This window comes from Rattus norvegicus, chromosome 10 (genome assembly GCF_021556685.1).
Source record: "Rattus norvegicus strain SHRSP/BbbUtx chromosome 10, alternate assembly SHRSP_T2T, whole genome shotgun sequence".
In the NCBI taxonomy this organism is placed as follows: domain Eukaryota; kingdom Metazoa; phylum Chordata; class Mammalia; order Rodentia; family Muridae; genus Rattus; species Rattus norvegicus.
Genome location: NC_141543.1, coordinates 58,574,383 through 58,589,045, shown reverse-complemented (window position 1 = coordinate 58,589,045; position 14,663 = coordinate 58,574,383). Strand labels below are relative to the sequence as shown.

Below are 14,663 nucleotides of genomic sequence, written 5' to 3'. Positions count from 1 at the left end.
CTGTGATCTCACTAGCTAAACAGGCTCACACTGATAAGAGGACGATGCGCTCACTCTTCTGCTGAGTTCACTGTTTCCTGCCATGGTGTGTGTCATGTCACCATATGGGTGTTTCAGGGACTACACCCTACAAAGAGCAAGCGCTCTCTCTTAGTGCTGGCTTCAGGCTGCCACATCCTGAGAGGCAGGGATGGCGACGGGCACACACGCTAGGCGCCGTGAGCTTTATCACAGCATTCTTGCATCTGTATCCACATTTATTACACTGCCGGGGAACTGCAGGGTTTCTAGCTGCCTTTCTTACCTACTTATTTAAATAAAAATAAAGCTTCACTGATGTCAGCACATCCTTTCAGAAAAGCTAGGGGTTACCGTATTTCTGGGTATAATTAATTAAAGGGGTAAATATCAGTTTGCATACTAAGCCAGCTAATGAAATTAAGTGTATATTCCTTATCTACTAGAAGAGTGGTCTTGTGTTAACATCAAGCATAAATGAATTATTCTTTAAGAAACCTATGTACTGTTGAGTGCAAATCCTTTTAATAAACCATTAAACTAATATAAGACATTCCATGATTTAAAATGAGAGAGGGTACATTCTTCCAAACTGGGCTGATTTACTCCTTGGGCAACTTAATGAATGGGCCCCACTACCAGGAGATCACCATAGTGATGCCAGACTTGGTGCAGACACCTGGTTGGCATAACATACTCAGCCCAGAACTCCTACTAAACTCCAGCAATCCTCCAGCCTCAGCCCCCTAGCTGGGTCTACAGGCATGGGCCATCATACCCTGCAAGAGAAGTTTTATATGCTTTTTTTTAATTTAATTTTTTTAACTTATTCATTTTGAGAGGTTATATTTTTAATGTAAGATTTAATGTAATTTTTCTCATGCATACTTGGGCTGCCCACACAGTGATATAAAATACATACTGTATAGTCTATGTTTTCAGTAGAACAGGAGAAAAGTGTGTCTAAAATTAAAGTCATTCTATTCCTAGAAAATGTGACATTTCGTTATCACCACCTTTTGATTCTAGCAAGCTGCCATTTTGCTAGCATCCCTTTCCTGACATAAAACTACCAACACAAACTCCAAATAACTTGCCTTCCCATAATCCTCTGTGTGGTTAGCGATGTGGAGTTAAGCTTAGCCGGTTAGCCACCCACGACAGCAGAGTTAATCTCAGAGACCGTCACAGCGCAGTGGAGTATGCAGTCATTCCTCTCCCTCTTCACAAAGCTCCAGCTAATTGCGAGGCTCGGCAAGGCTCTGAATGCAAAGGGCAGCCGGCTTTCAAGTCAGCAGCTGTGTTACTGCTTATCGTGCTCCGAGGGACACTGTTGCACAGAGGCTTCTTTAACAACTGCCCAAATACCTAAATTAGCCAACCATTGCTTATTTGGTCCCGGGCTTACTGCTCTAGAATAATGACGGGTGATCTGCGAGGTGAAATGAAGACTCTGTCACATGAGGGCTACACATTCAATTATGGGATCAGCTCGTTAATGTCTGCTTAAAGGAAGTGTTAATCCAAACTGACGTTTGCCAAGATGCTTCTCTCCCTAATAAGCTCTGTCTGAGAGAAGAGATTGGAGGAAAGGTACGGGAGGTTTCTGAGAATGAGGGACACTGGCTTCGCAACGCAAGCAGAAGCAAGAAATTTCAGGCTCAGCATCCCTTCGCTCACTAGGTACCCTTAAGGTTTCTGCATCAGCAATGGTGCCATCTCCCTGCCTAGTTAGAGCAAGGCCACCCTGGGGGTGCACTCTCATGACCCCATTTTGGAGTGGCTTCTCTCTAGTATGCATCTCCTTACTAGCTGGGCTTTCCTAGACTGTCTATGGGACTTGTACTTCTTGTACAGGCACACACAGACATATTCCTGTTAGGATGGGCACAATGGCACTAACCAACCCCAGTCCCACAACGATTTGCTAAGAAACTGAGGAATTCACCTAATAATCCACTACCATTCTCCTTCTTTATGTTTCCGTTGTGGCTGATTCCTATTTGGCCCACTGATTTCTTACACAAGGCAGGAGTCATGCTCTGGGAAATGGGCCCCTCTCCTCAGCCCTCTCCTTGGCAGTGCGTACATACTTTTTAAACACAACTTCTCTGGCAGCTTACTGAAGGACAAGCTGTGTGTGTTCATGTGTGTGCATGCACTGCCTTGGGCTCTCTATCTTGGGGAAATACTGGTAAGTTCGGCCAGTGACCTTATACAATGCGACATCCAGAATTCATGTACCGTTACTTCAGTTTATTCTGATCAGCACAAGTCATCCCAACCACTTACCAACAGACTGATATGTAGCTGCTTTGGGTCCAGGTGGGTCAACCTTAACACACAGTCTTAGTGACAGAATGGAAGGTCCTCAGCCTCTGGCCCAAACCAAGTCTGTCTTTGCTCTGAACCTGCCAGGTTTCCTAAAATTCTCCCATCCAGTCATTTGCTTTGGTTTAAATCCTAGGATCTGAGGATGCTTTGATTAAAATAGACATAGAAGGTAAGCTACTAGTCAACGTTGGTCTGATAGCTAGACCTAACAGAAGACTGTCTAGTAATGAACAAGGCAACAGGCAGCACACTGGGGCCTGGGAGGGGACAGCTGGGAGGGTGGGTAGTGCCAGGGGCAGCACATGGAAAAGACTGGCCAAGGAGGCCGGGTCACTTGAGGAGTAGAGCATGTGACGGTGAGACAGAAGGTCCTCACACCTGGCAGCAGCTTGAGCTTCCCCTAACCCAGTGGAGACCCAACACTCCAGAGATGACAAAGCTCATAAAGGCAATCACCTCATCTGGTTCTAATAATAACAAAAAAAATGGGCAAAACATGGCCCAGTTTTAAATCAATGGATAGAACCCCAGATGAGTGAGGGACTAGTAAGCTGCCTGGTCCAGCCCTCTCTATTATGGAAAAGTTACAATTTGATCTCTAGGGACTAGACAGATGGCTTGGTGACTGTGATCCTATGCTGCTCTTACAGAGGACCCATTTGGTTCCTAGCATCCATTCAGTGACTTAAACCATCACTAACTTCAAGCTTCAAGTCCAACTGCCTCCGATTCCTCTGGCTTCTAAAGGCACCTGTACTCATGTGCATACACACACACACACACACACACACACACACACACACACACACACACACACACACGGAACCCAACCTTTCCAGCAGGCTGACTTTAGAACTGACTACCCTCCTGCGTCCTTCTGAAAGGCGATGCTGTAAAGAGCAGCTGAGTTAGCAGTGTCTGGTGTCTAGAAAGCAAACAGAGTATGTACCACTCTCCTCCTCCTCCCCCTTCCTCCTTCCTCTGACACAGTGTCTCACTGTGACCCAGGCTGGCCTATGTATCCAAGCAATCCTTGGTCTCACAAGAGCCAAGGTTACAGGAGTGGGCAACTACATCTGAGCTATTATTTCCTTCTCTTCCCTACAGTGAAGGCTCTTACTGGAAGATGTCATTTCTTCTCATCGGATTCCTCTGCTGACCTGCCCTGGCTCACCAATCTGGATCAGCAGCCTCTCACTCCATCCCTTGTGTCTAGTGCCACAGTGAACAGTGCCAGAGAGCACTAAGGAGTCTCAGTTAAGTTTGCCCCACAAGCTTCTGCCTGCATTTTAAAACCTCGCCCAGACACACCCTCTTGTTCATTAACCTCAGCTTTCATCCTTCACAAAAATGACTTAATTTCGCCTAGCTTTGTATATTTTGTAAATTCTTCCTGATGCCTTGACTCAAGTGTGCCAGAGAACCATCGAACCGACAGGAGTGAACTGCTGCTTTCCCTCCGGCTCGCCCTAGGACAGTGGTGTGCAAGCCTCTGGCTTATGACAACCGCCTGAAGCCACCCACCCCAACTCGGAGTGAACGTTTGAAGTGGGGCGTGGCAGCAGCCCTTGGGACACTACAAAATCCCTCAGAACTAAGCAGAAAGCTGATTCCTGTGAGCTCCAGGATGGATGCGTCACTCAGTGCCAGAGCCCTGGAGAGGAGAGCAGTCTCTCTTCTGAACTTGTTTGCTTCTGTGATATTCCCAACCATGAACTTAAGGTCCAGAATCGGGGAGAGGCCGATGCTAAAGGTGTAACAATTTATCCTTCATTAGCCCCAGCAATGGAGGCTGTGTTCAGGGCAGCTGTTAGCTATATGCACTGCCCATCACAGGCTGGCAAAGAACCTGGGGAAGAAAGCCGACAAGGAAGCCCCTCCCTCTATGGCTTTGTCCTAGCCTCACCAGGACACAATTTTCAATAGGCCAACTTCAGGAGTTTACCAGGCAGAAAACTCAAAGAAGGCAAAAGAAAACTTCGAGCTGTATTCTCCATGAGTATGCCCCACCTAACAAGAGCTTAAGCTGAACACACCAGGCTTATGAAATCCGGGGAATTAATGAAAACTAAAGGCAGAAGGAAAATACAATCAGATGCTATAAACAAGCAGACTTTGTACAGAATAGAAACTCACTGCTAGAGCTCTGAAGAGGAGAGTAGCTTCTCTTCTGAACTCGTTTCCTCCTGTCGTGACGGCGCCTGAGTCCTCAGGGGCCTGGGTGTCCCTGTAAATGAAAGCATCGTACCTGATCAAATCCGGCTCGGAACCCTCATTCTTAAACGATGCCAGGAGCAGTCTCTCTCGGGTGACAAGATCATCCAGAAGGTTCTGTCTTCGATCCCCCTCCAGTTGTGTTCTGTGGTCAGTTGTTAAGGTCCAACAGTGGGTGGCTTAGCTCATTTCCCTAAGGCTTTATTAACCCAAGTCACCTGCAGCCATTACAGGCTCCACCTACTGCTACCCAGAATCCTTCAGGTAAATGACCCTGACTGTACCACTGCAAATGGATAATGCAGACACTGACAGAGATCACTATTAGAGTCCTATCACTAAAGAGTATACCACGTAAAAGCTGGTTTGCCTGTCTATTTCTTTTGCCAGTGAACAGTCTACAAGGGCAAGCTGGAGCCTTAGGCTTAAGCTACAGGTGTTAGCTTTCAAGGGTGTCTGCTAACTTATCAATGCCCTAAGATAGGGCCGGGATGACTCCTAGCAGTGCAAAAACAAACTCAAAACACCCTTCCCACAAAGCCTAAGGTTTGGAAAGGGGGAGGTGTCTCCCGTGAACGTAATAGCTCAGATGGAAGCTTCGTGAAAGTTGTTTTTGTGCATCAATGTGCTGTGAAAGATGTTTCTGTCAGCTCAGTAGTTAGAAGTACTATAGATCTTTGTGGGAAACCACAAACAAGTCGACATGTTATTCTAGTAAATGTGGCAGACTTGGAACCTAAAGGCAGAGCTTCACCTGTCGAGACAGATGCTTCTTTATTGTTGGTGTGGGGGGGGGGGGGAGAGGGGTTCATGTCACAGTGCATGTAAAGGTCAGAGGACAACTTTGTGGGGTCTGTTCTCTCCTTTTTCACCCTTCCATTGACTCCTGGAATCCTCCTCAGAGCTTCAGGCCTGCAGGACAGGTGTTACTGACTGAGGTGATCACCAGTCATGGCTGTTTCTTTATATGGAACTCCAGAACACTTACATCTTTCCGTAGGTTTTGTGGTACTAGGACTTATCTCCAGAGCCATTGGATTTACTGCCAAGCCACACCCTCAGTCCTTAAACCCAAAGTTCCTTTTTTGTTTGTCTTTCTGAGACCCAGTTTACTATGTAGCCCAAGCTGGTCTCCCACTCCCGATCACCTCCCTGAGTGTACGCACTAGCTTTCTTGAAACAAAACAATAGATGTTAAGTTCTGTGGGTTCACCGGAACAGAGCTGAAGAGGGGCACAGTGAGTGAGCTGCCGCCCTGCAAGCCTGAGGCCTTGAGTTTGGATTCGGGACAGCTCTGGGAAGCAGACCTGGCAGGGTTCACCTGAAGCCGCAGAACTGGTGGGAAGGGGGAATGGAGACTGGCAGACCCCAGGCAACTCTCTGCCAGCCCAAATCCATGAACTTGGGTTTCACCAAGAGACCTCTCTCAAAAGAATGAAGTGTGAAGAGACTGAGGAAGATGCTGCACATGGACCTCCAGTCTCCACATCTGTGTGTGTATAACCACATGTTCACACACACTCAAAACAGTAAAAGAAATGTTGAAGAAAACTCCATCAAGGACAGGACATGGGAAGTAAACAAACAGATTTAAGAAAAAAATCTTGTGTCTGACATCAAATAGAAAAAGAAAAACAAACAAGGGGTATCTGGCTTTGATTTTTTTTTTTTTTTTACCGAATGGCGGTTTCATCAGATCTGAAGGCTGGCAATGAGAAGCAGGGCTGGCCACTAATACCAGTTCTGGCAACAACAGTAAGCATGAAAGATGGCTGCTTTGGGTTACAGATCCTTTTCTTTGTAAAAAAACAGATCATAAGGGGCTGGCGAAATGGTTTAGCAAGGAAGGTGCTTGCCACCAAGCCTGAGGACCTCAGTTTGAGTCCCAGAACCCGTATGGTAGAAGAGAACTGACTCCCTCGAGGCCTCAATCTGCCACATGCACACCACAGGATGAGTGTGTACATTCACAAATACATAAGTCTAAAGGGGTCATAAAACATTGTGTTCAGGCCCCAAAGTTTCTGAGAACTCAGCAGAACCTAGGATTAGCATCACTACTGCCTGGGAGGGAAATCCACGGCTCAGGGATCTACGAGTTCTGCTGTTAATTTTGTACAGAGAAGTGTTGGCTAGCTAGTAGGAACAGTAAACAAACCCCGGCAAAAAAAAAAAAAAGTTTCCCTCAATAACAGAGTTATTAGAAAAATCATAAATCTCCTAAGCCTGAGTCTTTGCACCATAGTTACTCTACATATTAAAAAATAATAACAATAAATGGCTTCTCTCAACATTCCAGCATGCCACATGTCCCTGGGTCCAGTCACCCCCATCACTTTTCCATCTCCTGCTGACAGCAGTTACCAAGCACCCCAGCTTGGAAACCATGGTGTTGCAACTGTAACTAAGAAACAGAACCCCACATATTCTTATTCTTATTCTTATTCTTCTTTAATAAAAAGGCCAAATATTCATCTTCTGATCAGTGCCAACCAAGAACAAGTATCTATCTATGTCTTTCAAATTAATGATAAACTGCCAATAAAGCAGAGAGCTCTTATTCGATTTAAGCAGTGTTCCTTGGTGATGGGGCAGGGAGAAAACAGAAGCTGTGAAAAGAATTACACAGAACAAGGCCAAACGGAAACTCTACGTTGTGGGGCTGTTAGTTATGTCCCAGTATCAGCTAGCCTTCCCTACATGTTCTGCCCGCCTACTGTGCAGACCTGACGTTCTGTAGAGGTCTTATTAATCAGCCTCCCAAGCAAACATACACTGGACACTCGCTGAACAAAACTCCAGGGTTAAAATTATATAAAAATCCAAATGGCCCTGGAACTTAAAACATTAAAAGACAAAATTGTATCACTATTATTAGGAGAATGCATAGGATGTTTTAATAATCTTGAATGAAAAAAATCTTTCTAGGAAGGGATGAAAATCTACAGATAGTAGATTAAAAACCTAGAAGACGAGACTGTATAAAACACAGGGTACGGTGTGTGTGTTTGTGTGTGCACATTCGCGTGTGCGTGTGTGTGTGTGTGTGTGTGTGTGTGTGTGTGTGTGTGTGTGCCGGGTCAGAGTGTGTGTATGCAGATGTGTTATGCACCTGTATGAACAGTTCATGCACACAGGGAGACCAGGTGTCCTCCTCTATCCTCTACTGTTTCCCACTTCCCTTTTGAGACAGGGCCTCACACAGAACTCAGAGACCACTGACTGACTAGACTGTGCCAGGCTTTTATGTGACGGCGGCTGGGGGTCCGAACTCAAATCCCCAAGCTTGCAAAGGAAGCACTCTGTCCACTGAGCCATCTCCCCAGTCCAATTATATAAAAGTTCTTGAAGCCTCTGCAAAATAAAACTTCTAACAACAAAAAGTAGGCAAAGGCCACGACACAACAAAGCAAGAGGGCACCAAAGCCTCTGGTGGGAGACAGATGCCGAGAGTGAGTAAAAGGAGAGATTCCAAAACCCCTCCTTTACCTATCAGATTGGAAAGCTGGCAAGAAGTCTGGAAAGGACTTGAGAAGCTGGCACTTGCCTACCCTCCTGAGGGGAATGTCAATGGGCTTAACCGACTGCCAGGCTGCCTTCTATGAGCCTAACAAAACGTCATCATTCCCAACAGATCCACTCGTATGTGCAAATGCAGCAACTTGAGAGCACAGAAGTTCACTGCAAAATTATTTCAGCAGATTCTGGAAGCATCCTGAATATCCACCAATAAGGAACTAAGGCATCGATGCAATGAAGCGACGTTAGGTCAAAGAGAAAGCCACTTAAGAAGCGATGGTGGTGGTGACGGACAATTCTGGGTATATACAAGGGCACACTGGGATCATTTTTACATGGAATAAGCTCTAAAACGCGGTGCTCAAGCGAAATGGAGGGAGGAGAGCTGCAGCAACAAGCTAACCAGTGGACAGCGACGTTCTCAAAGATCGGGCAGAAGTCTGTCTGCACGTGTGTGTGTGTGTGCGTGTGTGCGTGTGTGTGCGTGCGCACATGCATGCGTGCATGTAGAAAATACTTCAGAAGTCTGTAAAAAAGTGCCCATAAGGGAAGAGAAGTGGCAACTCGAGGTGTAAGAATTAATAAATAATGTTCATTCATTACTGTGTGCATGTGCACGACCAAGGTGTATGTGCCAAAAGGAAACAAAAGATCTGAGAACTACAAAGTGGTCCCTTTAGTACCTGAAGAACTTCATATTTATTTGTATGTACGTATGTACATACTAAGTATTTCCTATCTAGGAAAGTCTGGGATGAGAAACCCCAACTCGAGAGAAACCCACAAACGTTGTTTGTGATGAAGAATGAGATAGGACAGGATGTCATTGTGGGAGAAAAGGAAGTTCCTGGTTAAAAAAAAAAAAAAGAAACATATTAGTAGAAAAATTTTTATGCTAAAAAAAACCTTTAAATGCAAGTTACAGGTTTGAAGTAATGCCTAGAAGGAGCCAGCACTTGGGACCAATGTGAGGGGCAGCAGGAGCGGGTGACTGGGTCTGCAGATGAGTGACTGAAGATGCCTGGCCTAGAGGGGTTTGGACCCCCTAGTCCATTTCTCATTGTTTCTCTGGCAGGAACCAGCATGAATCAGCTGTAGAGGCTAAAGCCCAGCTCTTTCTACTCTGTGCCAGGGAGCTTCCTCCTGTGTGTTTGCTGGACACGAAACACCAGGACTTTCTCCACCCCAAGGCAGCCAGCACGGCTCACTGCCTCCTACCACTGTTGAAGACACTACCAGTACAGCAGGAGCATCTCTAACCCCAAGTCCAAACTCTCAAGTGCTCTGAGACGTGAGCTTTTGAGCTCATGACGCCATAGGTGGAAGATTTTATAACATGAAACTTTGATTTGTGCACAAATTATTTTAAATAGTCTATAAACTTAACTCTGGGCTACATGTAAACACACGTTTTATGCTTCCACATGAGCCCCCGTTGGAAATGTCTCATCGTGGACATATAAACATTCCTAGATCTGAAATACTTCTGGTCCCATGTATTTTCGATAATTCGGTATCCCTAGAGACTCCTGCTAAACTCAGAAAACTACACAATTAGCCACCCCGCCTTGTTTTATATTTCATTTATATTATATTAACACATTGAAACAAGAGACCTCCCCAAGGAGATGGATGAAGGGGAAGTGATAGGAAACCGCATAACTGTGCCATCTGTGATCTACGCTGCATGTATGTGGACACGTGTATGTGGACATAGCTGGAGACAGACAAGCTGTGCCTAAGGCTAAGGAAGGTAAGAAGAACAGAGGACCCAGTCGAGGGCTGGTGCCAGGAGTCTCCTCTCCCACTAATTTGGTGAATAACAAAGTCAGAGAACAGAGGAACAGGAGGAAGTCATCACTAATTGGCACTTTGCCACTAGCACCACTGATATTTTTGTGTAACCTGGCGAAGTCGTGGAAATGTGAGGTCTGATCCTCTGTGACGATTCCTACTACCCATGTACCAAAGCCCAGCTTCTTTGCTGCACCCAACAGAGCATTGTGACTACTGGCAATCCTTCAGGAAGCTCAACAAACGCAGAAAAAGCTGTTAGAAGGTATTTTCACAGGACTTAATGTTTTTGGCAACCACTGGGGGTTGGCAAGATGGCTCAGTTGTTAAAAGTGCCTGCCGCAGAGCATGGGAATGTAATTTTAATCACTGCGACCCTCGGGGTGGAAGGAGAGACTTCCATCCTCCATACATACACACACAAAGTAAAAATGTAATTTAAAAAAAATTAAGACTGTAGTCTTTATCTCGTGAACCGAGCTCCACTGGAGAAGGAAACCTCTGAGGTTCCATGCCTTAACAGAGAAGTCTGATAAGACAACTTAAGATGTGAGTCACTAAGAGGTTTTCATGGTGTACTGTATAAAAATTTTTTATATTTATTTTATGTGTATGAACTGTTTCGCCTGCATGTGTGCAGCACATGTATGCCTGGTGCCCTTGGAGGTCAGAAGGCACTAGGTCCCTGGAACTGGATCCGCCACGTGGGTGCTGGGAACTAACCCAGGTCCTCTGCAAGTGCAACAAGTGCTCTTCACCACTGAGCCATCTCTGTAGCCCTTCGTCTGGATCCGTTAAACTATCAAATTCAGTAAGGCACTAGGTTAGGCTGGCCTGGTTACTACTGATAAGTACCTTATTTTCACACTTCATTGTTTGTGTGTGTGTTGTACAACTAGTGTGGAAGGCAGAGGAACTTATAGGAGCCAGTTCTCCTCTTCCACTATGTGTCCCAGGGTCAGGCTCAGGCCATCAAGCTTGGTGGCACGTTCCTTTACTTGCTGAGCCCCTTCCACAGCCTGGTGACTATCTCAATTGATGGGAGGGGCCCATCCCCTGTGGCACTTCAAAAATGCTTCTCCAATTTCCCAAAACAGGATTAGTTCCACCTCGTAGATAATGCAACTCCAACCAGGGAAGGCTGAACTCACTGGCCTCCAGTGATAGGGTTGCCCTTCACCCTCAACCCTGTGTGGTCCCCAAGTCCGAATTGATCCCACAGCACCAGGGTGCCAGACTTCCAAGCCAGGGACATGGGCAAGCAGCTACACTTGGCTGTGTATGGATTAGAGGTTCAAAGACAAAAACCAATAGCAAACAGAACTCCCGTGTCTTTTTTCCCCCACGTTCCCAGATGCCACTGAAAACTGTCAAAGAGAGTCAGTGTTGGAGAATTTCATCTCAACTGCAGCCCCAGCGATGATGCTTCTAGGACCTCCACATCTCCCCACTGCTGCAGCCATTCCACTCACCCCACAGTGGTTATCACACCTTCCCACCACTGTTCCTAAAACACAAAGGTGAGGACCATTAAAAGAGTCTAAAAAAAAAAAAAAAAAAAAAAAAAAACACCTATCTATACAGGCCCTCTCTGAAGGCACCAAAATGCCTTTTGATACTGAATACTTTTGAAAGGAATTGTTTCCTCTTTTTTTTTTTTTAAGAAAAGTAAAGACTGGGGCTGGAGAGTTGGCTCAGCAGTCCAGAGCACTTGCTGCTCTTCCAGAGGATCTGAGTTCAGTTCCCAGGACCCACATCAGGAAGCCCTCCACAGAACCAGCTTACACTCACAAAGGGTAAAGGTTTGAAAAGTTAACAAAGGAGGAGGCCCATGGAAAGCCAGCTGAGAATATTTTTAGTACTACGTGAAATTCCACATGAAGCCTCCCACAGCACAGTATATTCTTCAACACAGTGAGGTACTAAAATTACTATCATAGAAAAGCTAGAAATAGAAGCGAGTGCTTTCTGTGCACGGTGGCTCACAATCCATAATCCAGCACTTACGAGGCTGAGAAGTAGCAGGATTGCCTATCGTTTGAGGCTAGCCTGGGATACAGGATGAGACCCTGTATCAAAGACATTAATGAACTATTTTAGAAATGTATCCAGCAGATTTGAGCACCCTGGCTGCAGGACTGTCTTATTAATTAATTACAAGCTAATGGAGTCAAAGCACACTGTGTTCCTTTGGAAAACAACAAAGCAACTTTTCAGGAAAGAATGTGGTATCTCATGTCTATGCTCATGAATCTAGCTGTCTAGAAAAAAAAACTTATCTGTCTGGTACCTCCTAGTAGTTTTTGGACAACCTCACGAAGATAGGGGGACATAAACATGTTCAGGAAAGGACCATCAATTCTCAGTTACGCAGCATAGCAAAGAAATGTGCTGATCGAATATTCCCGTTTAAAAGGTCACCCAGTGCGGGGTGTGGTGGTGTTCACCTTAATCTCAACACCCAGGCAGGCAGAGGCAGGCGGGCCTCTGAGTCCCAGGATAGCCTGCTCTATGTAGCAAGCTCCAGGCCAGGAAGAATTACACAGTCATTCAACATGAACTGCTCCCTAGAACGGTAATTAAAAGTTGCCCTGTCTGGGCTGGAGAGACAGCTTAATGGTTATGAGCATTGGCTGTGTTCGTACAGGAAACAGTCCACCCACACTGGACAGCTCACAACTGCCTGTAACTCCAGCTCCGAGGGATCCAACACCCTTTCTGGCTTTCTCAGGTACTGTGCGCACAAGGACACATACACACAAACACAGCATACAAATAAAATTAAAATGATTTTTAAAGAGCCATTCTATCGGTGATTTATGGCCATTTTTTAAACGAAAGATCATGATGTCATAAGGTATAAGTAACAGGCCACAGGGACCGCTACTTAAACCTTCAGTGACTGAGGAGGTCCTTGAGGATCTGTGTGACAGCAACATGCAGTAAGGAGAACTCAGCTTTAACAGTGGACTTGGAGCCGGATAGTCATGTGCTTGAATCTGACTCTTGTATCCCTAGCTGGAGGGTCCTGGGAAAGTTACTGGCATATCCAGGATTCTCTCTCTGTAAAACTCCCTGCTGTGGTGTTAGGATCTCTCCACCTATTTCTGTAACACAAGGTGCCAAGGTTGATCTGGCCAAGTCACCTTTTTTTATAAAGAAGAAAAGAAACCACCAAGACCAAACATATGAAGCAACAAGCACCGATGAGCTTCCATCTCAAGTGGCTGAAATCTGGAGGAAAACCTGAATTATTAAAAATGTTTAAGAGGAAGGATGGTGGAGAAAAGGGAGACTAGAAGAAGCTACCTGGGGCTGGAGCTGTAGAACACGTGCTTAGCATGTCCAGGACTCTGGGTTCAATCGCTAGCATCAAACAAGCTAACAAAAGAGGTTGTATCTATTATTGAATTCACCACCTCCTTTCCACACTAGGAAAAAACGGCTTCCCTGAAAACAGGTTTAGGAGCGCCCCCATGTGGTGTATGGTATGAATTTCACCTCTACCAGCAAAACTCAACTATTTGAAGGAAAGAAGAAAAAAAATTATTTTACAAAGCTTTTATAATCCAGTTGAGGTCCTCCTGCACCCGCCAGGAAATACAAAATCATCCATATTCATATCCCTTCAAGCTTGGCTAATGTCTTTTTTTTTTTTTGGTTCTTTTTTTTCAGAGCTGGGGACCGAACCCAGAGCCTTGTGCTTCCTAGGTAAGCGCTCTACCACTGAGCTAAATCCCCAGCCCCCGCTAATGTCTTAAATCAGTGGTTCTCAACCTTCCTAATGCTGCAACCCTTTAATAACAGTTCCTCATGTGGTGACCTCCGCCTGCCCATAAAATTATTTCATTGACACCTCATAACTGTAATTTTGCTACTATTATGAATCATAATGTAAATATCTGATATGCAGGATATCAGACCCACAGATTGAGAATCGATGCTTTAAATAATGAGACCAGTGTATGTGTATGTGTTGCATAGCGCTTAACACAGTCGTCTGGGAAGTCATTCTGAGATCAAAATAAAACCAAAAGTCCATTATAACAGATGGTCAGACTAAAAGTGTTCACAGAAATGAAGCCAATTATTACACACTTAGTACTCTGTCTTTACTCTCTAGCAGGGGCTATGAACAGGAAATAGAGTTCTTGAATTATGTATGTCTCTTTTCCTATACAGTTAGCATATATATATATATATATATTACAATTACTATCTTACTAGAAGTTAGCAAACACACACTAACAGCCATGAGACAGTATTTAGCTACCATTCTGACGATATGCTACTGGTTACACTAAAATGAGTCCTGGGCCTTAAGTACGCATGCAACTTCCCAGCACTGACCTCTGAAAGAAAAGGACTCAGTCCCACCCAAGGGAAACCACTCAAGGTCTAGGGATTAAGACCTGTTGATTGGGGTGAAATAAAAGCTCTTTATGTAACAGACTAACAGGGCAGTCCCAAATGATACCAGTCAGGGGGTAAAATTACATGCCAGAATATTTCAATTCTGTTTGAAAGAAGGCCCCCATTGTTTACTAAAATGAGACTTTTATTTGAAACCTCAGCAGATTAATAATTAAACATATGGAAAACCATGCAACTAAGTCATGCCAACCATCCTGCTAACATAAAAGGGCTCCTTTAGGAGAAGATGTACTTTTGAAACACCTTCAATCGTTTTGTCAAAAGAGCGGTATTCCTACATTTCCCCACATTTAAAGCCAGGACATATGGTTTCTTCTGCTACCAAAAGTCAGATCTTTGGCCTGAATTAG

At 45.0% G+C, this 14,663-nt stretch overlaps 1 protein-coding gene across 9 annotated transcripts in view; it reads right to left on the bottom strand.

Moving 5' to 3' along the window:
• Positions 1 to 14,663, bottom strand: part of Stx8 (syntaxin 8) — a 236,952-nt gene that overhangs the window by 215,936 nt on the left and 6,353 nt on the right. For 5 of the 9 annotated variants that reach the window (XR_015630946.1, XM_087573964.1, NM_031656.2 and 2 more), the window contains exon 4: positions 4,601 to 4,711. The exons of the other annotated variants lie outside the window; for them this stretch is intronic. Coding sequence is in view for 2 of the 5 variants with exons in the window: in XM_087573964.1 (XP_087430090.1) it covers positions 4,601 to 4,711 (111 nt within the window). In the remaining 3 variants the exon portion in view is untranslated. The remainder of the gene's footprint in view (positions 1 to 4,600; positions 4,712 to 14,663) is intronic. 9 annotated transcript variants of the gene reach the window in all.